This window comes from Fundulus heteroclitus, chromosome 12, assembly GCF_011125445.2.
Source record: "Fundulus heteroclitus isolate FHET01 chromosome 12, MU-UCD_Fhet_4.1, whole genome shotgun sequence".
Lineage (NCBI taxonomy): Eukaryota > Metazoa > Chordata > Actinopteri > Cyprinodontiformes > Fundulidae > Fundulus > Fundulus heteroclitus.
In genome coordinates, this window is record NC_046372.1 from 25,605,272 (window position 1) to 25,632,979 (window position 27,708).

General features: G+C 39.0%; 1 protein-coding gene and 1 long non-coding RNA gene across 8 annotated transcripts in view; one reads left to right on the forward strand and one right to left on the reverse strand.

The window, feature by feature from the left end:
- Positions 1 to 27,708, reverse strand: part of wdfy3 (WD repeat and FYVE domain containing 3) — a 161,496-nt gene that overhangs the window by 13,114 nt on the left and 120,674 nt on the right. For all 7 annotated transcript variants that reach the window (XM_036144345.1, XM_036144346.1, XM_036144341.1 and 4 more), the window contains 17 exons: positions 26,157 to 26,305; positions 23,461 to 23,581; positions 22,442 to 22,527; positions 19,867 to 19,947; positions 19,484 to 19,538; positions 19,279 to 19,398; positions 19,073 to 19,190; positions 18,766 to 18,872; positions 16,083 to 16,236; positions 15,907 to 15,998; positions 14,646 to 14,858; positions 14,411 to 14,552; positions 9,582 to 9,736; positions 5,596 to 5,754; positions 5,348 to 5,527; positions 5,091 to 5,273; positions 4,756 to 4,849 (listed from right to left, as the gene is read on the reverse strand). In XM_036144345.1, the coding sequence (XP_036000238.1) occupies positions 4,756 to 4,849; positions 5,091 to 5,273; positions 5,348 to 5,527; positions 5,596 to 5,754; positions 9,582 to 9,736; positions 14,411 to 14,552; positions 14,646 to 14,858; positions 15,907 to 15,998; positions 16,083 to 16,236; positions 18,766 to 18,872; positions 19,073 to 19,190; positions 19,279 to 19,398; positions 19,484 to 19,538; positions 19,867 to 19,947; positions 22,442 to 22,527; positions 23,461 to 23,581; positions 26,157 to 26,305 (2,209 nt within the window). The remainder of the gene's footprint in view (positions 1 to 4,755; positions 4,850 to 5,090; positions 5,274 to 5,347; positions 5,528 to 5,595; positions 5,755 to 9,581; positions 9,737 to 14,410; positions 14,553 to 14,645; positions 14,859 to 15,906; positions 15,999 to 16,082; positions 16,237 to 18,765; positions 18,873 to 19,072; positions 19,191 to 19,278; positions 19,399 to 19,483; positions 19,539 to 19,866; positions 19,948 to 22,441; positions 22,528 to 23,460; positions 23,582 to 26,156; positions 26,306 to 27,708) is intronic.
- Positions 4 to 4,275, forward strand: LOC118564929. The gene is made up of 2 exons (XR_004932093.1): positions 4 to 348; positions 2,680 to 4,275. It is a non-coding gene; the product is annotated as an uncharacterized LOC118564929 (long non-coding RNA).

Consider the following 27,708-nt stretch of genomic DNA (forward strand, 5'->3'; position numbering starts at 1 on the left):
CAGAGCCTGCTACAACTGGTGTTCTCTCCAGCTATGGAAGATGCAACGTCTGGGTTCCTGCTCTTCTTCCCACCTGACCCGCTACACGTCACTCTGTTCTACGACAGCAACCGCACAGACTGGTATCATGATTCTTTAAGGTAAAACACAGACAGTCATTCTAGGAATATGTATGTGGCACCTGAGCGTTTGGCAGCTGCTACTGCTGAACAATTTATAACGATATATGATGTCGGATGAAACGATTTCACACATTTCTCTTTCTCTCCATGTTGAGCACCAGAAAGAAGTAGGGGCGTGGTTAAACATTCCCTTCAGGCAACTGATTGGGCTCCTACCAGCGTGCAGGTTTGTTGTTTTAAAATATACTCATACCTTTTAAATTATCTGTGATGTAACTGATAAGTTTATTTCAAACATGAGTTTGAAGTGTTACCATGGCCGGGAACGTACTGATCATCATTAATCAGCAGAAGGTCCACGGAGGTGGGAATACTTTCATGTGTTCCACTTACATTTAAGGTTAGTAAAGATAAAATAGCAATTTGCCAAGGAACGTGTCTTTCCTGGGCTCTGTTATTTTCCGCAGGAGCAACCAATGTGTCCTCCAATAACAAGCAAAGCGTTCTAACAAACCCAAACTACAGCGTGTGGAAGACACATTATAGTTTTGGGACTAAATGGCTGTTGTGACAACTACATGGTGGGTACGTTGATCTCACGCAACCTTTGAGGGACCTCGGGAAAATATCAGGTATGATAAAGTTGAATAAGATTTTGATTTGGATTCAGGATTCGAGGAAATTTTTTTTTTTCTTCTTACTTCACCATAGATTACCCTATGCAGTTGAATTGACTATTATTGACAGCTTCTTATGTAATGATGGGTGTGGAGCAGAACCCGATATTCTGCAGAACAGAGTTATTCCTTTAAACTGGATTTAATGGAAGACAGGTGAACATAAACAGGATCCAAATAGAGGTAAGGCAGACATCCAAACAAGCTGGACGGGAACTGGCGAACAGACTTGGCAGAGTAAACTGAAACAGGTAATCCAAAACAGAATAAAGGTGCCGGGACTCTTACCAAAACAGAGAGAGTAACCGAGGAGGAACAGGAGCATGGGCATGTGAGTGTGACGGACCAACAAATAACTGAGGAGCAAGTGAGGCTTAAATAAAACAGGTGAGCAGAGGGAACTAATTAACCATAGGACGGTGGAAGCAATAACGATGCTGACAGAAGAATAAACCTAAGACTGAGGATAACACAAAGCACAGAACACAGATAAGGACTAATACAAAGACCGGAAAACTTAAAACCATAAACAGACTAAACAGGAACCTAAAACAAGATAGAACCTACAAAAGAAATAAAACCAGAGGCAGGAGAGAACTAACTTCACCAAACAATAAACCTAGACAAAAACAGAACGTTACATTTTACTGTTGTTTCTGGAATAAAACTAGTTTGATTCCAAAAGGGGGATGTACATATCAGTAAATGTTAGTGAAAAAAAAAAAAAACATAAAATAGAAAAACAGGGTGCAGGATTTTTGACATGAGAATGGCATCTATTGAAGCGGAACTGAGAGAGGAACTAGAAAAAGCTGTTCCTGTGTAACAGCGAGTGAGAATGCTAATCTGTAGAATGATTGAGCAGAAGATGCAGAAAACATTGAAATCAGATTTGAAGAATTGGAAAAAAAAAATAATAATAATTTAATTAAGAATTTAAAGGGATTTGAAGAATTTGAAAAACTTGAAGAAATTAGACAAATTTAAAAAAAAAATGAAAGAATTTGAAGACTAAGAACAATTAGAAGAATGGGAAGAATTTGAAGGAATTCGAAGCAATTTGCATTGATTCCAATGGGAACAGCCAAAAAATCGCACAAAAAGTTAAATATTTTAAAAAGTGTAAAAGTTAACCATAACCATTAGATATAACAGGCATGCCGGGAACGAGCCGAACGTTTTGACACCAAAATTGTTGAAATTGGATGAAGTATGCGGGCGTAGTTAGACGTCGACGTAATAATAATAATAAAGAAAAACAGGAAAACAATAAGTGAGAAGGCTGTATAGCATTCTCACTGATTAATTACAAGAAGAGTGTAGGTGGAGCAGAGCAGATTCAGAGGTGCGTTAGAGTAGAACAGGTGCTGTAAAACAACCTCATGGTGTTTCCTCCAGGATTAAAACAGGAACTTTTTCTGAAGCACCCGGAGTAGGACATCTGGGGTTATAGAGGTTACAGCAATGTCGTGTGTAAAGTAGTGTGTGTGCGATGTGTGGTCATTTTAATCCAAGGAAGATTTGGACATCGTTATAGGAAAAAATGTACTTTGATTTCAAACCACAATTAACTAACTTTTGATTCCACAGACACGGTGACACATCCGAGGTTTAAAAGTGTTTGTGTGTGCGTGCGTGAATTCTTTTACAGGATGACAAGAGGCCTGTGAAAGGAGAGAACAGAGAAACTATGATAAAATGTCTCATTAACTATTACATTTCTAAAAATAGGTTTCCTGACAGGATGAAGATGGAACAATAAAAGGTGGTAAGGATTAATTAGTATCTGAAAAATAATTGGCTGAAATCTGTGCACAGACTAAATTGATATGGGGTAAAGTTTTGTTTCTTGTTGGAGTGTTCAGTTAATTTCATTACAGGATGCACTCTCTGACTGGAAGGAGTTTTTCGGGGTTGCGACGTCAACCTCCCAGGATTCACAGGTAGCACACGAAATTTGACATCTAAAGATTGTTGTGTAGTTTCAGATTATATTGGAGATTCCTAAGGAATGTGAAGAAGGGTCCACAAACCCCCAGACCTCGGCTGAGTGCGCGCTAAGGTCAACGAAGGACAGAAGTGGGGGTTGTTATTTAGGGCGCTCTGACCAGAGTGCGGAGCCATGAGGTCCCACCACAGGGTGCCAAAGGAAACACCGAGACCAGCGCAGAACCAGAGTGGGAAAGTCATCAAAAGAAAGTGGTCAGAACCAAGGTGGACCAGCCCATACCAGACGGTGGAACGCACTTCGCACGCTGTCAGGCTCAAAGGAAAAGGCGACACCTGGTATCATTGGAGTCAGTGTGCAGCCACTGAGGAACCCCAGCGCTCTCAAGCATCAGGTGCGCCAGGATTTACAGGATAACACCACAACGCTGTGAAAGGGAGCCTATCGGTGAATCCTCTACTCAACCACGGTCATAATAAAACCCGTAGAGAGATTCAGTGAGCTTAAGCTCACTCACAAAAATCGCGCAAAGGAGACAGAGCAGAAGAACAAAGAAGAAGAGGCGGAAGAAGTGGGCAGTGAGCTGCTCTCCTGCTCCACAAAAGAAAAAAAAAAAAAGCATAAAACAGAAGAGGCGGAAGTAGTGTTTTTTACCTGACCACATGGTGTTGTAGCAACTCTTACACTCAGAGAGAAGAAGAAAACCAATAAGAGACTCAGAGAACTAAAAAAAAAAAAAAAAAAAATTGTTTTTATATATGTATTTTTGCATTTCTTGTTGAAATTTGTGTGTTTCTCCACAGGTGTTTTTCCACAGGGGCACTAAAATAGCATTAACCAAACCCCCTAAGGGTTGTGTTGCTGGAGGTCTATTATTATCAGTTGTTATTGTTACAGGTATATTGTGGTATTTTTGCGACTTTCCATTCCTGAACATGTCCAGCTGATCCACCTAGGAAGACCACAAAGACGCGCTATTACAGCAGCATCCAATGACTGGTGCTTAGAACTTATTACCATTACAATATAATCAAGTATTTACCAAAGGTGTCATAACAAACCGGTAAATTTAGGGTTTTCTACTGCAATAGTTTATGGGTGAACTCTTAAAAGAGTTCAAAAGGGGGAATTGTGGAATGTATTAACTTTGATTCATTTTTAGTACACATTTATGAAGGTATAACATGCTTTTATTGTGCAATATATTTGCTTTGAGGCCTGTCTGTTTACCAGAAGAAGAGAATGTGAATAGGTTCAGTGTATGAGTATCAGGAAAACTTTCAAGGCCAGTCCGAGGCAGTGGGAAAGAACAGAAACTCCAGTTCACATGCAGCTGGAGAAAATAATGAGGGAAGATAGTTATTAGGGAGTAAGATAGCGATAGGATGTGTGCGTCATTCATTGTGTGACTTTGTATAATCTGTGTTCTAACTTTAATAAAACTAGCCTGAGCGGGAGAGAGAGCGAGAGTTGTTGCCCGGAATCGGCAGGTGTATCATCTCTCCCCTTTGCAAAGGTGAAACTGAAATTCTGCGTCCATGGCTGAGTTATTATTTTAAAGTCCTGCACAACGAATTAACGAACCCGGGGAAGCAGACGGCTTCAACAACTTTTAGCTGTTTTTGCAGTGTAGAAAGTGTGTCATGTGTATCTACTCTTGAACGGTGGATGGATCAGGACTCTGTGAGGTGTTCAAAGCTTGGGATTTAGTTTTAGAACCTAATTCTGCTTTAAAAATCTTCACAACCTTCTCCCTGATCTGTCTTCTGTGTTCTTTGGCCTCCAAAATGTTCACTAATGTTCTACAACAAAACTCTGAGGCCTCCGGAGATCAGCTGCATCTCTACTGAGATTAAATGGCACACGAGTGAGGTGCCTTGTGAAGGAAACCGATTGGTTTAATCGTATGAAATCCTGGTAAAATCCTTTGATTTTTACGGTTTTAAGCAAACAAAAAAAGGCGACGCCGTTCCAAAGCACTCTCTTTGGGGACTTTGGAGGAACTCACCGATCTTCTCATCCGTACAGCAGTCGGGCACCTCGGGCTCCGCCGGCTCCGGCGCAGGGGTTTCTGGGACTTGAAGGAACTCCATTCTCCAGAACTACGGAACATTGGTGAGTTATTATTATTATTATTATTATTATTATTATTATTATTATTATTGGTATTATTATTATTATTATTATTATTATTGGTATTATTATTATTATTATTATTGGTATTATTATTATTATTATTATTATTATTATTATTATTATTACTATTATTATTATTATTATTATTATTACTATTATTATTATTATTATTATAGCTCCTGAAGCGGGAACGTGCGCTCTCCTTACCCTGACCACGCCGTCGGAGTGGCCGGTGACGATGACGTTCTGCGTGTCCCACTCGTTCATCTCGGACACGCAGCAGCAGAGGATCTGCTGACTGCGGCCGGTGAAGGTGTTGGCGCTGGCGATGGGGCTGCCGTTGATGCTCCACACGTGGATGTAGGTGCCGGCGCAGGACACGATGTCGCCCTGCGGAGAGAACATAGTGTGTCGGCGTTTTCTGCGTCACGGCAGGAGGAATCCTCCCGGGGAAAGAAACTCACCGTCAGCTCGTTGATGCACAGAGCGGAGACGGGCGCGCGGTGTCCCCGCAGCTGCGTGACGAAGGACAGCTTGTTGAGGTCCCAGATGATGCAGGTCCGGTCGCGGGAGCCGCTGACGACGATGCGGTACGCCGACGAAGCCGTCAGACACGTCACGGCGTCGGTGTGGCCGAGCAGGGCCTGAAAGTAACACGGTTAGTTCTGACCGGAGCTCTGCGGTGAGTCCACGGGTCAGACGGCCCGCTCACCTGTTTGAGCGTCAGAGACCTGGTCTTCTCCTTGGAGCTCCCCGTCTCCCACACGCAGATGGAGGTGCTGGTTCCCCCGGTGATGACCAGCTTGGGGTTGGGACATATGGCGCAGAGGATCTGGCCCCACTCCGACAGACACTCGTACACCACCAGCGCCTGCAGCGGGACAGCAGGTCAGAGACGGGCTCACCGTTCTGGCTGTTGACCATATATGGTCATACGGCGTATGGTTCTGGTCCGTTTCTATGGGTACCAGAGCGTTCTCGTGTTCTCATGACATCATCAGCCTCAGCTTTCTTCAAATATCCAAAGACCACCAAACCGAGAACGGACCAAATCCCCGGATGTTGTTCTCGCCCCGCCCTCTTTACCCAGCATGCATCACAGCAGACTTGTGCGCACTGAGCTATATTATACACAGGAGTGCTAATCACCGTCTGTTTGAACGCGTCGCCATATTGGTACTCCCTATTTCCCCCCAGTAACTAGGGAATATGTGCGCTACAGCAATGAATAACGAGGATTTTCTCATGTTCAGGGGGGGCTTAAAACTTTTAAAATGTCAAATGCCATATACTTTTATGTTATGTTCTAAAAATATCAAGTACTGAGAAAGTCATGTGCTGAAATAGTTTGCATTTTATGAATTTAAATATATATGGTTAACATTTATAAATATATAAATAACAATATACAAAAACATATTTACATATGTGTATACATATATATACATATATACATATACACATATTTATATATTCATATATATATATTTAATATGAATAACATGTAAAATATTTCAGCACCTAATTTCCTAGTAGTTGATAGTGTTAGTACATCCACTGACTGTAGAATTACCTGTGAAACGTTTTCACTCAGCCAGAAAACTGCTTGTTGTTGCAACCAAATCCTGTGGGATTCTGTGAGAGTAGGGAGTAGCAAGATGGCGGCCAGTGACTTCAGTTTTTCGGCAAAATCAGCACTCCAGTGTATTATATAGCTCAGTGCTTGTGCGTTCTTCACACTGACCGTTTTCCCAGAATGCACCGCGGCCGGAGCTTCATTCAGGACAGCGTAAACAGAGCTCACAGTGGTTCAGTTAAAAACTCCCTTTTCTGCTGCTGCTGTTCTTCAAAAGTACGTTTTCAGATCGTTAGAGGCGAGAATTTTCTAATTCTAATTAAAATTTTCTTCCAATTAATTAACATTTTTAAATTTCCTGTGTTTTTGCCGAGAACGAGAGTCCGTACTGGCGTTCTCGTGAATTAATAAACTGCTTTTGTCTCGGTGAGGACTGTATTCTAGTTTAACGTTGGGTTTTATTAAACTAAATAATCGTATCACAGCTGATGCGTTTATTTTCTGGAGTTTGTTTGGAGCGCCGGTCGGACAGTTAGCTTCTCTGAGTTTAGCCCACGGCGGCTCTCAGTTCCACCGCCGGTTCTGCTCCTTACACGGTTCCTCTAGTTTCTATTTTAAAACTAAACTCAGGCTCTGATTTCTCACATATTTACAGAAGTTTCTCCTTCATTTCTCACGTCTGGGTACAAAACGACGTAATATAAGCAACTTTTAGCAAATTTCATCAGCAATATTAATGTGATTGTAGCAGAGTTGGTTCTCAAACTGTCATTATAATGTTTATATACAGAGGTGGATAGTAACTAGTTACATTTACTTGAGTAACCTTTTGAGCAAAATGTACTTTTAGGAGTAGTTTTACGGCATTGTACTTTGTACTTGAGTTATATTATTACTCGAGTATCGCTGCTCTTCCTTCACTAACATTTCTGGCTGCTCTACCTGCTGAATAAAGAATAAAAAGTAACTTCATAAATAAAGAACAAACTTGTTTTAACCAAAAATGCACCAGAGAGTTTATGTTAAAGTGAGACTTCTTATTTTTACACAATCTTTGTTATTTTAATGTTATTTTCTACCTGCTGAGCTCATTGAGCCATCTGGAGGTCAGATGAACGTTCAGTAAACAGTAGATATTGTTGTTAGAAGTACTTTGCATTGTTCTAACATACTGTAGATATATTATAAAGTATGACTTTATTGTGTCCCCTTAGGGAAATTCTCCTTACAGCAAGGTGGGACAAGAAAACAAAAGCCACGCACACAGAAACAATCACATAATGAATTTAGCAACAACAAAGCCAGTAAGCGTCCATGTACTATTATCATTTAAAACAGGCTGAACATTAAATCAACCTTGAACATTTATCTGAATAATGGCGTGGCTAGAACACGCTCTTCCATCTGTTTGTCCTTGATTTGGGACGTTTTCATCTCCTTAAATTCACTATGAAGTGGGTGATGTGAAGAATAAATTATGTGTTTTGCCTTTTGCAGGACTCTTTTTTTTTTTTTTTTAAATTAGATAATCTCACTCCTGTAATCTTGCCAGCAATGTTTACATTTTGATTAATCCTGTTCTTGTTTCCAGCGGATAAAACCGCCAAACCAGCTGATAAAAGCGAAAGTGAGGACAGATTCAATCAGAGAGTTATAGAAAATGGTCAACGCCTTTTTTACCCTATCCAAACTTATTTAATTTACGTAGGAAGTGGAATCTTTGGCTTTAGGCTTTTTTACTAATCTTAACTGTGTTTTCACTGAATGACAACTCCCAAGTTGCTCCACAGTTTAATTTTTAATGAGAACTGAAGATACTGGACTTATTTCTAAAATCTATACCAACGTCTTTGGTTTTAGAGACATTTAATGTCAAATAGGAATTATCACACCACAATAATGAGATAACTGAGTTATCTTCCCCCTCTAATAAGCTGACAATAACTGTATCCTCTGCATATTTCAGGATGTTTCCTGATATATATATATATATATATATATATATATATATATATATATATATATATATATATATATATATATATATATATATATATATATATATATACACACACGTGTCTGTAGGCTCCGTTGGCTGCCCCTTGAATCACTTCTGGTCATGACTTGTTATGGTAAATATGTACAAAAGCGCTTTGCTTACTAATAAATAGAGCAAATGCAAAATGTAAAACACAGAAATAAAGTATAATAAGCAAACAGAGTATGATAATTTAATTGAAAATCCTTTGTATGAGCTACTGGCCCAGAAACTCCTAGTCATAGAACGTGACTAGGACCCCTCTAACTCAGTGTGTAATGAGGCAAATTAAAGATAAATAATGCTATTTAAAAAGAAATCAAGGTAAAAAAAAAAAAAAAGAAAAAAAAAAAAGGCCTTTTGTTTTGCTTAAGTTTTGATCTTTTGGAAAACTAATAAAATTAAAACCCTCAATGCTAAATTTCCTGTTTTATCATCTATGACAACATGGAGGATGATCATTTCCAAAAGTAAAAACATTTATTCTGGATTATTTGATGATGTAATTTTATTTACTCCCAACATGTTTAAGCTTTTCAGGTTCAATGTTAGAAACGCCAATTAGAATAAGTAGCGAGCTGCAATGGTTGGAGCAGAAACCCCCCAAAAAATAACTTTATGTCATATTTTAAGCAGATATCTAAGGTTATCCAACTTATGACAGGTAACCAGAGGAGGAAACACAACTAAGATATCTGTTTATTTTTTATTAAACTAAAACAATATTTCCTCCTAATGCACAAGTCACAACTTTTCTCTGCAATATTAAACTTGTGTAATTATCGAAGGCGACCTTAGAAGATGCTGATCACGCAGGAAATGGAGGTGCGTTATCGGCAGGAAACACAAACGCAGCGTTTAATCTCTTTATCCCATCAGATGCTTTTTAAAATGTATCTATTTGTTTGGTCTTTACACATTAGGAGCCTTTTAGCTGCAATAGCCAGTTGACCAGCAGGGGGAAACCTTCCCTCAGCTTTAAGGAGACTTCAGAAATGTCCGCCTGACTGTTTCTAAATGAGCAGCTAAATGCTGAAGGTGTTGGTCTCTGAGGAAGCGAGGCATCAGAGGCGTCACCACTGACCTTATCAGACTCATAGTTGGCCAGGCGGCAGCTCAGGTCGGCGTAGCCCCAGGCGAACGTCTTGCTCCAGGTGAGAGGAACCAGAACCTTGTTTTGCTCCACAGCCAGGATGCCTTTATCGGTGCACACAATCTGTCCCACCGGCTCCTTCAGCTCTGCACAAAGAAAACCCAAAAATCAGTCTGCCTGTTCTTCCATTTGGTAACTTGTGTCTGACACCCAGATAATGAAGACACTGAAAAAAATAAAAAAATAAATAGCATCTACACATGTTCACGATCTAAAAATGTCAAAAATGTTGTCAATGCAGAGCAATATACCACTTAGAAACACAACCGTGTGCGGCGGTATCACTATATCCTGGTAAATCTAGGATTTGTACACACTTCCATTCTGTGGGCAGAAATATCTGCACACAGTGTTCAGGATGTTTTTATGATATAGTAAATATGAGATCAATTTAAAGGGTAAATATTACATTTTTGAGGCAGAAAATCTAAAAAAATATGAAACAACCATTTTACAGCTAACCGTTTCTTTTTCTTTGTATGCAGAAAAGTGATTTTGTAAGACATTTAAAACTAAAAAAAGAGGCTTTAGTATGGAGGACCAAGTCTTCCATTTCTAAAAATAAATACAGAAATAAATAAATGCTCAATAAATAAATAAGCATACAATTAATTGCCACCAAATTAATAAATGTAGGTAGAAATTAAATTATACATTGAGACATAAATGTATATATCTCTTTTAATTAGCTTATTCTTTTATTCGCCTTTGTAATAATTACCTTATTTATTTATTGTGCGTTATAATCTTCAACTTTATTTATTAATTACTTATTTTTTTTAAGTATTTATTTTTGTGCATGTTATAATATTTTTGTCTGTTTTATTCTTCCTTTGTATTTTTTTACCCTATATATTTCTGTGATGCTATTTATTTCTGCCTGTCGCTTTTACATTTCTGCCTGTCCTTTTTACATTTCTGTATGCATTTCTGCCTCATTATGCAAATGAGGAGGGGCTGTGTCTTAAGGGCTCAACTTCTTCCCATTGGTTGGTTAGCATTTTTACTGCATCGGTCAAATCTACATGGCTTTTCCCCGCACTAAAGCTTAAGTAATGTCAAACTCATCAGGCAGACGTTCAGTGTCCAACCTCTTAAGGAAAGCTGCTAATAGACTGGAAGAATTAGAACGCTGTACATTTGGGATCTGAATGTTTTTCTGAGGTTTCAGATTCGGTTTTTCCAGATCAGTAACTCATCGGCGGATGATTTCTTCTACAAAACAGACACCTCTCTGCAACCACAGCAAGGCAGACACTGAGCTACAACCGTAGTTTCCTCAAAACGAGTCTCCCATCGCGCTGGGTGAATTACATTGGACCCTATGCAGAGCTCGCTTGATAAGAAAATACTGTAGTTGATTATAAAAGGCACAATATGAATTATCAGATTCACATCCAGGCAATAAAAAGCACTACATATTATCATTATTCTATCCATGTTGGTCTAATTTGTGAAGGAGGCGGAGTTTCATCAAGCCGATCCAACATTTCCCCCTCAGCTGCAACACTTGGGGTTCACGCTGCGTCTTTACGCATGATCCAGCACCGCAGTGAAGTTGGTTTGAATTTGGATATTGGACATTACAGCTCCGCGCAGTCAGCGGGATCTAGCTCATGGTTAATCCGGTTGAGGGACTCCGATTTCGGCCAGCGTCTCTCAGCTGCTCCCTCCTCCCACACGCGGTGGTGCAGTTAGAGACCGTCAAAAAACTTTTGAACCAAGCTCTCTTGAGAAATAAAAATCAATAAATGTATTATCTTGTGACCAGCTAAGATAAAGTAATATAAATTGATGCCAATAGATAAAAATCTGTAAGGCACACTTGTTTTAATTAATTTTTAAGCTATTTTCAATTTTCAAGACAAAAATTTGGACTTTTCTTCAATAGCTTCCAGGTCATGTGACCCACTCACTCAAATTCTTTGTGAAATTGTTCTACTACTTCAGCCAACTATTGTCTTTGAATAAATCTTAAAAATTGAAAATAGCTTAAAATGGAATAAAAACAAGGGTGCCTTACAGATGTTATTTAGTGGCATGATTTTATATTAGTTTTGTCATAGGTGGTCACAAAATACGGAATTTATTGTTTTGTTTCTCAAGAGTGCTTGATTCAAAGGTTTTTTGGCGGTCCCTAAATGCACCACGCGTGTGGGAGGAGGGAGCAGCTGAGAGACGCTGGCCGAAATCGGAGCCCCTCAACCGGATCAACCATGAGCTAGATCCTGTTGACTCAACGGGACTTTTATAATCAACTACAGTATTTTCTTATCAAGCGAGCTCTGCATAGGGTCTAATGTAATTCTCCCAGCGCGATGGGAGACTCGTTTTGAGGAAACTACGGTTGTAGCTCAGTGTCTGCCTTGCTGTGGTTGCGGAGAGGTGTCTGTTTTGTAGAAGAAATCATCCGCCGATGAGTTATTGATCTGGAAAAACCGAATCTGAAACCTCAGAAAAACATTCAAATCCCAAATGTACAGCGTTCTAATTCTTCCAGTCTATTAGCAGCTTTCCTTAAGAGGTTGGACACTGAACGTCTGCCTGATGAGTTTGACATTACTTAAGCTTTAGTGCGGGGAAAAGCCATGTAGATTTGACCGATGCAGTAAAATGCTAACCAACCAATGGGAAGAAGTTGAGCCCTTAAGACACAGCCCCTCCTCATTTGCATAATGAGGCAGAAATGCATACAGAAATGTAAAAAGGACAGGCAGAAATGTAAAAAGGACAGGCAGAAATAAATAGCATCACAGAAATATATAGGGTAAAAAAATACAAAGGAAGAATAAAACAGACAAAAATATTATAACATGCACAAAAATAAATACTTAAAAAATATAAGTAATTAATAAATAAAGTTGAAGATTATAACGCACAATAAATAAATAAGGTAATTATTACAAAGGCGAATAAAAGAATAAGCTAATTAAAAGAGACATATACATTTATGTCTCACTGTATAATTTAATTTCTACCTACATTTATTAATTTGGTGGCAATTAATTGTATGCTTATTTATTTATTGAGCATTTATTTATTTCTGTATTTATTTTTAGATATGGAAGACTTGGTCCTCCATACTTTAGACCCGTCTTTAATGGAAATCACATATCCGGCTTTTGTAAACAGATTGTTTCCCTGATAAAATTTCTCGAACGGGAATAAGTCGACTAGATGCATGCCAGCTAAAGGACAGCGTGAGCAATCTTACATAATCCAAAGTTCCTCTATGGAGGATTTGGGAAGGGAAATGGGAGAGGGGGTATATATGTCTCTATGAAACGTGCCTGAAATGATGCTTTGCCAACGCCATCATTATGGTTCCTTTAAACCCTCACAAGTAAAACACCGACTCATTTTGTGGCTGAAAAGTGAGACTTTTAGCTGGTCCCGTTCACTAAATGCTCCCTATTGCCAAAGCTGTGGTAAGAAATGGGAATAACTGCATAAAAAAGAATGTGGGTCAGAACCGGATGGTCATTTAACACTGTGGGGATTTACAGGCAAACAGGGCTGACCACAGCGGGCTTTTAAATCTGTGGGTACGGTGCCGGTCCATTAGATCTCTCAGGTCCTCGTCTCAGACAACATTTCCTCCATCTAACAGGACAAATTACCATAAAAACCACTGCTTTTATCTTGGATCTCCATCGTGCCATGCGATTGCTCCCTAAGTCATGTCATCAGTTTTCAGCAGCTTCCAGGGGTTTTTTCAAGGCTAATTTGAAAAAAACTAGGCATTCGACAAACAAATTAAAATAACTATCGTAAGCAACAGACCTGTCATGTACCGACATGTGTTACTTCAAACTGTTATCTTCTTCTTCTGTCACTGATTCCAGTTATTTTTTTCAATGCAACATCTTCCCAAAGGGTCGTTTACTTATGTGGACCTCACTATTTATGCACAGACTGCAGCCAGTGCAAAGCAATATTGGCTTTAGGTTTCATATTAATCTCCCATAACTTTATCCTGACTCTTTGATGCACTACTATTATTATTATTATTACACTAACTTGTAACATCTAAGTGTGTTCAGTCAGAGGCAGCATATACGGGTTTCAGGACAAAGCTGCAGAGTCTGCCTCTGAGACAGGTATATGGCAAGCCAATTAACATTTAATCGCTAGACTGGATATTAATTACTGATATCCGCAACATAATATTGCCTAGTCAAAACTCTAATTACAGATTGCTGTAACTCAGTTTTGCCAAGGAGGATTTAAGCAATTTTGCCATTTATGTTTCATTAATAGCTATCAGTAATTTAGTTGTGACTTATCAGAATGACATTAGCTATATCTTAAATCAAAATTCAAACTAGTCACAGTGACGTGACGAGTCAAAATCACGGTACAGGTATCTTATAATTGTAATTCCGAATTGTTAAACTTACTGATTAAATGTTAAATGGGCTTGCCATATTCCGACTGCGGTACTGAGGTCAGTTTCTCCAAATTATGTCACAGAATCTTTTGAACTAATAGAAATCTGGATTCTAATTTCAATGCAAGAGGACCGTTTAACCCTAGGAGGGCGATTTTAGTCACAAACTTAGGATTTCAACAAATATGCACTAATTTGTCAAAATAATGACCAAAATATGTAGAATGTACTATAAGACAACCATGTTAACATTGTATTGCCAAAAAAAGGTTATTTAGGTGCAAGTTAAATACAAAATATCCCCTAATAAAATGGTTAGATGGAACATTTAAAACAAAGGGACGGGGATTACAGTCTTAATAATTCTCACCTTTGACCGGAGCCAGAGAAGGCCTCAGATTGTCCAGGTGATGGAAAAAGATCTTGTCATTGTTGGAGCTGGGAGGGACGGCTGCCGCGTCGCCGTTGGCTTTACTGCGGACGCGTTTGGGAGGATGAGGCTTCTTAAACAGCTGAAACACAGAAAGAAAAAAAACAATCATCTGTTAAAGCCGCCGCAGAGTAAGACTACAGGGTGACGGTCATGTGGGAAGCCAGCTCCTAACCTGTTTGGGGATTTGCCCAAAGTTGTTGATGAAGCCGATGGTGGCCGTCTCTTTCAGAGGGTCATTGATGTTGTAGATGTCCACCTGACCCTCGTAGAACAAGTGGTGGAAGACATTAACGGCCTCCACCGCTGGGGGGCCCTGCTGCTTGTAGCCGAAGATCAAGTCGATCCACTCGTGGAGGTGGGCGGAGACGTAGTCGCACTCCAGGGCCTGGAAACACGGGGCGGGGATAAATAAATAAACATCTCTAACCTGAAGACTTAGACAAACTTTATTGTCATTTGTGCATACAGAACGAAATTTCATTTGCATACAGCTTAAGAATTTCAGTGAATTGCAGTGGATTCCAGAATAAAGTAACTTTGCAGGATATAAAGTAACTTTGCAGGATATAAAGTAACTTTGCAGGATAGTAAAGTAACTTTGCAGGATAGTAAAGTAACTTTGCAGGAAAATAAAGTAACTTAGCAGGAAAATAAAGTAACTCTGCAAGATATACAGTAACTCTGCAGGATATACAGTAACTTTGCAGGATAGTAAAGTAACTTTGCAGGATAATAAAGTAACTTTGCAGGAAAATAAAGTAACTTTGCAAGATATAAAGTAACTTTGCAGGATATAAACTAACCTTGCAGGATAATAAAGTAACTCTGCAGGATATAAAGTAACTTTGCAGGATAGTAAAGTAACTTTGCAGGATAATAAAGTAACTTTGCAGGATAATAAAGTAACTTAGCAGGAAAATAAAGTAGTTTTGCAGGATATAAAGTAACTTTGCAGGATAGTAAAGTAACTTTGCAGGATAGTAAAGTAACTTTGCAGGATATAAAGTAACTTTGCAGAAAATAAAGTAGTTTTGCAGGATATAAAGTAACTTTGCAGGATAGTAAAGTAACTTTGCAGGATAGTAAAGTAACTTTGCAGGATATAAAGTAACTTTGCAGGATATAAAGTAACTTTGCAGGATAGTAAAGTAACTGCAGGATATAAAGTAACTTTGCAGGATAATAAAGTAACTTTGCAGGATAATAAAGTAACTTAGCAGGAAAATAAAGTAACTTAGCAGGATATAAAGTAACTTTGCAGGATAGTAAAGTAACTTTGCAGGATATAAAGTAACTTTGCAGGATAGTAAAGTAACTCTGCAGGATAGTAAAGTAACTTTGCAGGATAAAAAAAGTAATTTTGCAGTAATTTTTACAGGGTGGAGGAGGACAAGTATCCAGACTGTCTGTCATGAGTAGAGGGGGACTCCTACCTCTCTGTGGACTCTGATGAACTCCCGGGGGTCGCCTTTGGCCCAGGGTGGGAGGATGACGTCGCCCAGCTTGGTGCCGTTCTGCTTGGCGCCTGGAAGAGCGAGCCACAAGCGGCAGCGGACGTTAAATCGGACCTTTTCAGCGAACCTTAAAGCAAACTGCTCTGATCACCCACCCAGGTCGAAGTTGTTGGAATTCAGCAGGAATTCGGGCAGATAGAAGAACTCTGGGATCAGCTCCTTGACGTCGGCCATGTTGTGTTTGGAGGCGGAGAGCCACGCTTCCCGCACGCTGTGGAACATCCGGTCAGCCAGGTCAAAGTGGCCGCCCTGAAAATCACACAGACGGCTAAATCCTCGTTTCCAGACCACTGAAAGGTCTTTGCATCAGTTAAATAATTAAGCAGGTAGAGTAGCACCAAACTCTATTTAATTAAAAGATTTATCTGTTTGAAGGGACAAAAATGGGCCATTTTTCTTTTTTAGATTACAATTTGTTTTTTCTTTTCTGTGTTTTTTCCCCACACAGAAAAGTGAATTTTCTCATGAAGTGATTCAGAAATCAAAGATTTTACTGCTTTTTTAAATTGTTTATAAGGAATTTGATCAGGGACAAGATGTTAAACAATGTTAGATTTAATAGAAACCATCATCCTGTCCATAAGTCCTCCAGCTAGTATCTCATTCCCAGGCTTTAGAAGAAAACCTTTAAAATCAATACCGCTACAGAAAACTTATTTATCCAAGACTTTAATGAAAATGACAAACATTTTTTTCTCTTCTCTCCACTTGATTAACATTTATTTTAACTATTTCCGAATGAAAATAATTGTACATTATTGTTACTATTTCTATAGTTTACATTTGTTACTGCTACATATGTGTAATTATTGACGTGAAGCATTTCTAAATGTGCTTTTCATGAATAAACCAAGCATCACTCTTTGCAGGAGGCCTTTTTAGCCTCAGCTGAGGTGTGATTTATGGACAAACAGAGAAACAACAGAAAAACACCCAAAAGCAGAAATATTTGCTTTTGGTGCCCGATTTGCTCCAGTGGGTGGAGGCAGATGAGCGTTCACACTGAGCCTGGTTCTGGTTCTGCTGGAGGTTCTCCTCCCTGTTAAAGGGGAGTTTTCCTCTCCACTGTCGCTTCATGCATGCTCAGTATGAGGGATTGCTGCAAAGCCATCAACAATGCAGACGACTGTCCACTGTGGCTCTACGCTCTTTCAGGAGGAGTGAATGCTGCTTGGAGAGACTCTACACTGCAAAAAGGGAACTAAAAGTGAGTAAAGTTTTCTTGAAATTAGTATATTTTCGTTTAGTTGAGCAGCTAAATAAGACTATTTGCCTATGTAATGAGTATTTTACCCCTAAAATAAGATAATTAGATATCCTGCTCTTAAAATAAGATGGAGATGAATTGTTCTTATTTTAAGAGCAAACATCTTATTCCATTGGCAAATAGTCTTATTTAGCTGCTCAAATCAAGGACAAATACACAAATTTAAAGAAAATTTGACATATTTTTATTTCCTTTTTTGCAGTTTCTTTTCTAAACCAGTCTGTCTAGATCAGGGGTGTCCAAACTTTTTGTCACATGGGCCAATATTGTCAAATCAAAAGTGTTCGAGGACCAAAAAACATAATTTTAACAAAATTTTTTTTTTTTTTTACTTGCTTTACAAAATTCCACCATGCAATTTTTTTTTTTTTACTTGCTTTACAAAATTCCACCATGCAATTTTTTGATTAACAAATTTGTCAGATTTTCTGTAGGAAAGGAAATCATTGTAGGTTAAAAAGCATTTTGCACATTTGCCACATTAAAAGATGATCATCATGTCTGCAAGTTGTTTTGCATACTGGACCATCCTGATAAAAAAACAAAAATATTTTTTCTATTTTCAGCATTAAAAATTTTATTTGGGTCACGCTTTCTGTGAAAACACAGGCTGTATTTATCCAACTTCATTAGTTAAAAGCAGATTTTTGTGCACCAAAGCCTACTTTTGAGTATCGATGGGGTCCTATTTGCTAAGAAATTAAAAGCTGTGGTAATTTAAAGATGAATACTTTGTGAATACATTTTCATTTGCAAGAATATTTTAATTTTCCTGTAATAAGTTGACTCCAATTGAAAACAACAATGATCCATCTGCATCAACTGGCTCTGCTTGCGGGCCAAAGCACTTTTGAACTGGAGTTGGGGGGCCACACAAAAATCAGTCCGGGGGCCAAAAATGGTCCCTGGGCCCCACTTTGGACACCCTTAGTGTAGATCAGGGACCTGTAACCTTTACCGTCTAAAGAGCCATTTTTCCTACAGTCCACTTGAATTAAACTCGTTCAGAGCCGCAAATGTTGCCTGGCCTTTTGAAAAGAGACAAGTTATAATTTGTGATAAAGATCTACTGTAGGAAATATGTTGTCATCATTAAAGAAACTCCCTTTTATGTCTATTTTGAGAAGAGGGGGTGCTGATATTTATGGATAATGATGTAAATTATAGTTTCCAACGTAATTAAAAAATATTGGTTTAAAATTAAACTTTATAGCATCATTCTGTTGTGGGAATTAAAGCAATTATTCCAAGAAGAAACTGCTTAAACCTGCATTTATTACCATAATTACATTTAAATACCATAATAAAAATAGTTAAGAGCCACTGTGGAAGGTTCAAGGACTCCTGGTGGAGAAGATCTGATTGAATTGACGTTTTAAACTGCCTTGTGATGAGATGTGTTGTGAATTGGCTCTATATTAAAAAATAGTCTCTACTTATTTTCAATGCCATTCAGTTATTTCTCGTATTGATCAGATCAGAAGTCAGGCTCTGGTGGTGAGGATTAAAACCTGAAGTCGGAGGAAAATCTGCGTGAAAGGCTCCATCCGGACCAAATAGGAGGCGACAATCATGGCGGAGGAGTAGTGGGTCCCATAGTGGTACGCCGGGGTTTCTCCTGCAAATATTATAAAAAGACGACGCGGTCAGAGTAAGAGTCAGAACACGTAATTCATTCAGTATGATGCAGAATTCTCGCTTTACCAGGTGAAGGAAGAAGAAAACACATTTTAAAAGATGTTAGTGTGTTTTTTAGCTTATTCATACAGACAAGTAATAAATCACGTTTATCCGTCCTGTCCTTCCTGTTAATCTCACCGTTGGGATCTTCCCAGTCCTTGTATCTCTTCTTGTACTGCGTGAGCCGGTCGTCGGTCTGCGCGCCCATCGGCTTGGCCAGGTTACGGAACGTCTTGGGGTTGTTCAGGTCCAGTTCCTGATTTTTAAAAAAATAAGAAGAATGAGAAAGGAAAACCCGATCGAAGCGTGAATGGACGGCATGAAGTCCCCGCTCGCTCGCTCACCTCCACGTCGTAGTCGGCCAGGATCCAGGGGAAGACGGGGTACTGCATCAGGTCGTTGTAGGAGCGTCCCGCCAGCGTGTTCAGGTGCATCAGGTACTGGAAGTTGCTGATCTCGCCTCGCTGGAACAGAAAAGAGACGCTCGCTCAGGCGGGTCCGGTCCAGACGCTGATTCTACGGAGCCAAAACACGAGAGCGGCTTCTTACCTCCCACCTCTGAGTGACCGACTTCTCACCAACCAGCGTGCTGAGGAGTCCAGAGCTGATGGACATGAGGACGGACAAGACGAAAAAGATAAAATATCTGCTGCTCCTTCTGGTGACCAGTTTTACTTTTTGCTATTCTGGCGTTTTACCTCAGCTAATTACAATTATAATAATAACCAACAATTTACAAATATTTACAATAACAACAATGATTAAAGTTAATTCATATTTTTATTCATGTAATATAGAGATTATTTATACAATAGTATTATTTCTGAAATTAAAAAATATGAATATTAATTTAGAATACATTTCCTTATTGTGAATTTTGCTTTTTTCATGTAAAGGCTAGTTATAGGAACACTAATGAATAAACTAATTACCCTTGTTCAACGCTGGTGTTGGGCCTCTGACCCGAAACCGACTCTGAGCTGTCGGCCAGCGACGGCACAACCGCCAAGAACCTGCAGAGAACCAAACATTGGTCAACATTCATCCATCCATCCATCCATCCATCCATCCATCCATCCACCCATCCATCCATCCCTCTACCTCTGATGTTGCCTCACTCGGTTGTGGAGTGCCACAGGGTTCTGTCTTGGGCCCTGTGATGGCCAAACCAATGGCCACACCTTAAAAGTCTGTACCACACATGCACTTTTCATTTACCAATCAGTATATGCACACTTTAGTTTGCAATAAAACTTTATTCTTAGTATAAGTACATGTGGTCTATTTGTAAGCGTGCACATTTAGTTCACTTTTGTACTTAGTCAATTATCCATACCTTTTTTTGTGTTTTTGTTACTAATCTTTATTTCTTACCTTCCATGGTGCTGGGGAGTTTAGCCAGACTAAAGATGGCAGCCAGGGCTGAGATCAACTAAATACAGGGAGGGGAAATTAAGGTTCCACCTGCTTTTGCTGGAAGAGGGAATTTGTATTTTTCTTTCTTTGTTTTGTATTTCACTTAGGGTTTATATTTAGAGGTTGTGTGTTTTTCGTTGTTCTTAGATTAGTTTATTGCCAAACTTAACTGTACTGCTTTGTTTTGTCATTTGTGTGTTTGTTTGGTTTTAATTACCCCTATTGTGTTATTGGTCTGATCAGCCAGTGTATATATACCCTTGTGTGTCATTTGTTTGTAGGTCAGTTATGTATGGTTGTGCAGTCAGTTAGTTTGGGCACAGTTTGCTTCAGTTAAAGTTTGTTTTTCTTTTTTTTTTACCTCTTTTATGACTCTGGAACCCACCATTTTTGTACTTTTGGCTTTTGGGTTAAAAAAAAAACAACTTTTGAGTAATTTCCTGTGACTCCTCATGCATTTTTACCTCGGTCCACCACAGGCCCTTTACTGTTTTCTTTGTATTTTCAGCCATTTGGGTCAATATTCAGAAGGCATAACATTTCATTTCATTGTTCTGCAGATGATCTGCAAGTTTATTTGCCTGCAAATTCAGGAAATTTGCAAATTCTCTTTGAATGTCATACAAAAGTGAAGGACTGGATGTCACAATTGTCTAACGCTAAGTGACACTAAAACTGAAATAGTTGTGTTTGGAAATCCATTTAACATCACAGCCTTGGGCAAGTTTAGTAGCTACTGTCTTAATTCTGCTAGAAACCTTGGTGTGGGTTTGGACAGCTCTTTTAAATTTGATAAGCAAGTAATCACAGTTGTTAAATCAAGCTTTTTCCAGTTGCATTTAGTAAAGTGAAGCCGTATCTACCTCATGCTGATCTAGAGCGTGCCATTCATGCCTTCAGTACATGTCGTTTGGATTACTGCATCTCTTTGTGTTGTGGGCTCAATCAGGCCTCCATTCATCGCCTGCAGGCAGTTCACAACGCTGCAGCTCGTTTACTTACAGGCAGGAAATTAAAAAGCTTATAACTCCTGTTAGCTTCACTGCACTGGCTTCCAGTCAGCTATAGGGTTCATTTAAAGATTTTATTAATGGTTTTTAAATGTTTGAATGGATCAACAAGATCAGGAAATCAACTGACTTTGTGCCAAGATGGCGGCTGAAAACTAGAGGAAACCGAGCGTTTGCTGTGGCTGCACCGAGACTCTGGAACTGACTTCCTTTGAGTATCAGAACAGCCTGATAGCTTTGCTTTGTTAAGTCTTTGTTAAAAACTCACCTGTTTGCACTGGCTTTTAACTCAAGCTGAGCAGATAATTTTATCATTCTTTTATATCTATCTATTTATATATTTTTTCTTTTAGTATTTTTAGTGTTTGAACTTTATCATTTTTAACTTTGTTATTCTATCTAGATAGATAGATAGATAGATAGATAGATAGATAGATAGATAGATAGATAGATAGATAGATAGATAGATAGATAGATAGATAGATAGATAGATAGATGCACATATTTATATGTTTTGTCGTTGCTGCGTACAATACTTTGAACAGAGGCATCCGTATTAAACGTGCTGTATAAATAAATCTGACATCCATCCATCCATCCATCCATCTATCCATCCATCCATTAATCCATCTAGTGCAGACCAGTAGGAAGAGCCAGATCCTTCTTCCCACAGAACCTCTCCAGTCATCACAGTATTTTTAAACAGAAATATCTAAATAATCACTCAGGTTTCAGGCTGGGCCCCAGAGTCTCCTCCCAGAGGGACCCTGGACTTTATCCAGATGAAGCAGACAAAGCCCTGATCCCTCAGTCCTCCTGCTGCTCCATCCCACCATCACTCCTTAACGAGACACCAAGATGCGTTAACGCCTCTCCTTCAGGCCACAGACTCACTCACGAACCCTAGGGAGCCTTTCTAGGGCCCGTGGCCCCTGACACTGAAGCGAGAACTACATCATCTGCAGAAACCCAAAGATGAGACCAGAGCAGGACTCTGTGCTCCCCGCGTCTCTGGATCCTGCCCACAGGAACACGGACGCAGCAGCAACGGGTTCAGTCAGTTTCCCCGTGAAGGCTGTACCTTTGGTAGACTTTGTTACGAACTCCCTTCTGGAAGGCCAGCAGGTAGTTCCTCCCATCTGCTGAGAAGACTTCCACCGCCATGGGCTGGAGGGAAACAACAACAGGGTTTTACTCTAAAACAACAGAAACCTTCAGAAATTATCATGTTAGAGAAGGACACGCTAAAACAACATCACGTTTTTTTTTTGTGTGCATGTAAAACATCAGCATGGAGAATAAAATTCACAGCCAATGGAATTATCATGTAAATTATATTCATATTTCCAGTTGAAACAGATCTACAAGTTGTGAAAAGTTGAATGAATGAATGTATTTGATCACTTTCAATCCAGTTACAGAAAAGCATGTACAACTAGAAAAAGCTGTTCCTGCGTAACAGCGAGTGAGAATGAAAATCTGCGGAATGATTAGAGCAGAAGCTGCAGAAGAGAAAAAGTAGTTGAAAAAGACGCTGAAATGAAAGAAGAACCAATTTGAACATGAAAGGACAACAGCTGAAGGATTAGAAGAATGTCATGAAAAAGCTGAACTAGTTGAGGGTAGTTCAAGGATGTTTGAACATGTTAACATTTGAAAGTTAGCATAACCATGAGATATAGCAGTATTGTAGTGAAGTCAGCATAACTTTTATGTGAACATTTTAAAATTTGAATGAAGTTTGTAGCTGAAAGTAGGCAGCCATAGTAAGCTGTGAAAAAGCACAAAGTTCTTGTAGATTTTGAAGGAATTTGCATTAATTTCAATGAGGAAAAAATAATACACAAAGTTAAATATTTTAGTATTTTAAGTATAAAAGTTAGCATAACCATGAAATATAGCAGTAATGTGGTGAAAGAAGTTGAACGTCTTGATACCAAAATAGTTGAAATCGGTTTTTAGTATGCAGGAGTAGTTAGACGCTGACAGAATAATAATAATAAAGAAAAACAGGAAAAAAGAAGTGAGAATGCTGTATAAAAAAAGTGAATAAGTGAATAAACTAAGCTGTCTGAGTGTAGAGTGTTGTGAGCTGCCGACCTGCAGCAGGTAGCGCCTCTTGTGAACCTCCTTGATGTCCTCGTAGGCGAAGATGCTGCAGGTTCTCTTCAGCTGGCTCTGGCCTTGCCGCGCTCCTCTGGGGATGATGGCCTCGTGCAAACTGGACAGAAAACACGGAGGGGTGGAAAATATCATCTTCTGCCCTCTTAAGACTTTAGCTTACGTTACGCAACAATCACAGCACAAACAAATACAGGGATGATCAAAAGGGAAGACCTTCCAATTGAAAGATTTAAGTATTAAACGACTGTAGGATACATAAACCTGCAATAAAACATGTTAATGACAAATTCATTTGTTTCATAATTAAGCGATTAATGTTTGTATGTGCGGTGGAAAGTCTGCAGATGTATGTTTTGTATGATTTTATTAAGGCTATGAAACTATATGTCACTTAGAGTTGCCAAAACGAATTAAAAAAATCAACTATTTCTAAACCCCTTTCACCCTTAATGTCACATTTATCCTTTATAATTCATCTGCAAAGCCAATAGCCTGGTCGCATAAGGGAACACGGCATTAAATTAACCCTTTGGTGAAGCTTTTTGCTCAGTTTCAGCTTTCTGTCTTCTTCTGCTGGACTACAAAAGACGTTTGCTTTGACTAGGCCATTCCAGCGCTACTGTTCTGCTTTTGTTGGAAGCATAAACTTTCCTAAGCCGCATCTATGTTGCAAACATCTAAAGGTTTATGTTCAAAACAGAAGGATTGGAAAACAATAGTAACCCCACAGCATGATACTGCCCCCACCGTGTTCTTATGCTGGTGCACAGTGATGACTTTGTGCCAATCAAACCCTTTGAAGTTAAGGTTTGTGTCTTTTAATTTGTGCAGCACTTTGGTCTATTAAGGTGTTTTTTAATGTAGAAATAAATCTGGATTGGATTGAATTTTGATCCACCATGACCAGCTGATTGCTTATCTTATGCACTTTTGCGACCAGATTATTCCACATTTATCTTAATATTTTGTTTCTAACAGATTTGTTAGCGTTTAGCTAAATTGCAAAGGATATATGTCACATTAAAGGGGACTTATCATGCAAAAAAAAATTTTTTAGCCCTTAAATACATTTTGTTGCGAGTCTCTAGGTGTGTAGAAAATGTGAACGTAGTCTCTCCAAGAGCTGCATAGATATCTTTTTATTTTGTTTGGGTCTTATTTTTCAAGCAGTTTTCTCTCATTATGAATGAAATTTAAGACCTACAGAAATGTCCAGAAGAATAGCAGTCATGAAATGACTCGCAAAATAGGTGAATGTGTTCAAATTGACTAAAGCATATATATATATATATATATATATATATATATATATATATATATATATATATATATATATATATATATATATATATATATATATATACATACATACATACATACATACATACATACATACATACATATACATATATACACATACCCCGATACATTTACTTGAGTAAGTTTTTGGAAAAATTTTACTTTTAGGAGTATTTTCAACGCAAAGTACTTTTTCCTTTTACTTGAACGATATCATTAAGAAATATCGCTACTTTTGAGTAAAATTATGGCAACTCTACTGACTGCAAGTAACTTCATTGAATAAAAAAATAGACTTGTTTTAACCAGAAGTTAACCAGAATTTTTTTTGTTAAAGTGAGACCTCCGGGGCGTAAGACATTTGAGACCTATTAAAAAAAATTAAGACCTGAACATGACAATTTTATGAATTCAGGACTTTTTAAAGGCCTTAAATTTTGATTTTCAAATTTAAGACGTTTTAAGACCCTGTGGAAACCCTGGCTAAATTTTGTGAAAGCTGCCATTTTTATTTCTCGCAACGAGAAATAAAAAATGGCAGCTTTGTAGTCCAAGCTGAATAACGGCGAAGCCACGAGTGGATAAATAAAAATGTTTAGTTGTTAGGTGTATTAACCCACACAGTTAATTACACCGTCTCCTAGGGTGCTACAAAAATGTCCGAAGGGGGTGGAGCAGAACGCTCTGTGACCTGGAGGGGGGCGGGGCTTTAAGTGCCTCCTATGCATTTAAAGAGACGGTACCAAAACGAGTTGCTTTCAGACGCACTTCAGAACAGGAGTAAAAGAGGAGCTGTGGGGCAACAATAATGAGGAATTCAGACCAAAGCATTGCAGTTCCACTTTATAAAGACCACAGCTGAATGATTTCAATGTGAAAATGAAGGCATTAAAAAGCACAATATGTTCCATCTGATGCTGGAAGACGTTTTGAAATGGTCATGGCGCCACCTTACAAAAACCTGGCCTTTAAACAGACTGTAAAGATAAATGTAAATTTTTGTTTTTCAGCTTCCTTATAAATAATGTATTGGCTTTTTGGGGATATAATCAAAAAAGTCACAAAGGTGGTACAACACTCTTAAATGTGAGGGGAATATCTACAAAGTGCAGCAACCATCTGCTGTCCTTCTTTTTCTCGTTTCTGGCTCTTTTCTAATTGCGTCTCTCAGGAAAAGGCAGAGCAAGCTTCATAAAAAGATACATTTGTGAAAAAGAAAGAAAGCTCTGCTGATTTCCACGACGCATGCTCCATCAGGAGCATTACATCACCCAGCCGTGTCCAGAGGGCTGACGTCACGCTGTGCCGTCTGTCAGCCGCAGCTTCAGGAAGTCTCTGAAAGGACGCGGAGCCGCAGAGAGGAGAGGACTTACTTGGGCGGCAGCGTGTCGATGTCCCTGATTTCCCTGGAGACGGTCATGGTGTAGCCGTCGATGACGTAGAAGTGCTCCTTACCGAAGAGCAGCAGGCCTTCGCTGGTGTCCAGCCCCTGCACTCTGGCACAGCGGTACATGTGCTGAATCTGGAGGAGGACGATAACAGGCAGCCGCTCAGATAAAGGAAACCCTGAACTGGAATCAAGGTTGTTCAGGAGAAAAAGCAGCGAAGGAAAAGATGATTAAAGGGAAAACGTGTGAAAGTGATGGCGCACAGCTCTGTGCAGATCATCAGATGCTTCAGATAAAACGCTGCACTGGACCGGAGTTAAACATGTTTACATGAAAAGAAAGGAGGGAGAGAGAAAAGAGAGAGAGAGAGAGAGAGAGAGAGAGAGAGAGAGAGAGAGAGAGAGAGACGAACGGGGCAGAAGGAAGATAGGGAGGATGGAAAGAAGGAAGGAAGAACAATGGACTGAGGGAAGAAGGAGAGGAAACAAAGTTAGGTAGCAAGGAAGGAAAGAAATAAGGAGTACAAGCAGGGTAAAAGAAAAGGATCGATGGAATGTAAGAAGGAAAGAGGAAACAAGGAGAATTGGAAGGACAGATAGAAAGAGGGGAGGAAGCAAGAAGGGAATGAGGAAAGGAAATTAGAAAGGAAGGAAGGAAGGAAAGAAGGAATGGAGAAAGGAAGAGACACAGGATGGAGGAAAGAAGGGAGAAGGGAAAAAAGAAAGGAAGAACCAACGGAAGTGATAAAAAAATAGGGAAGGAAAGAAGTACAAAGAAAATAAGGAGAGAAAGAATGTAAGAAAATGGAGGAGAAAAATACAAAGGAAGAAAGATGGATAGAAGGAGGATGGACTAATATAGAACGTTATAGGAAATAAAGTCTGAAAATAATTTCCGGACACCAAAGGAAGCTTATCTAGATCTCAGCTGATCTACCTGAATAAAAACATATTTCTATTTTCCAGAGACCAACCATTCCATAGTTTCTTCGTCTCTGAATCAAAGCGACTCGTATGAAATAAAAATCCTGTTGAAAATGTCAGGATGCTGATTAACTCTGACTCTGTAAATACTAAGAGGGCCAGGTTAGACTTTTCCTTTTGCTTTAAACGCATCTAAAGGCGTCCAGCCTCTGAACTGCTGGTACGGCTCAGGAAAGAAGGGAAAAATCATCTGCAGGCAGAAAATCAGTCATGGCGTAAAACATTATCAGGCCTCTGATTGGACAGATAACGGCCACAAATCTATTTCACATTTCTGCAAAGTTAAGATGTGACATCAACCATGAAGCTGCTCAACTAGATCAGCTCCATTATCAAAATAATGATCTAATCAAATGAAAACTAGAAGCTCTGAAATCCTGCAACCACCGGCGTTATCTTACTACCGTATTTGTCGGACTATATGGTGCATTTAAAATCCTTAAATCTTCTCAAAAATTGATGGTGCGCCTTATGATTACCGTTGTGCTTACTGACTGATTTTATGCGGTAAAAAGGGCTCAAAAAACTGTTAAAATGTGTAAATACGACTTTGG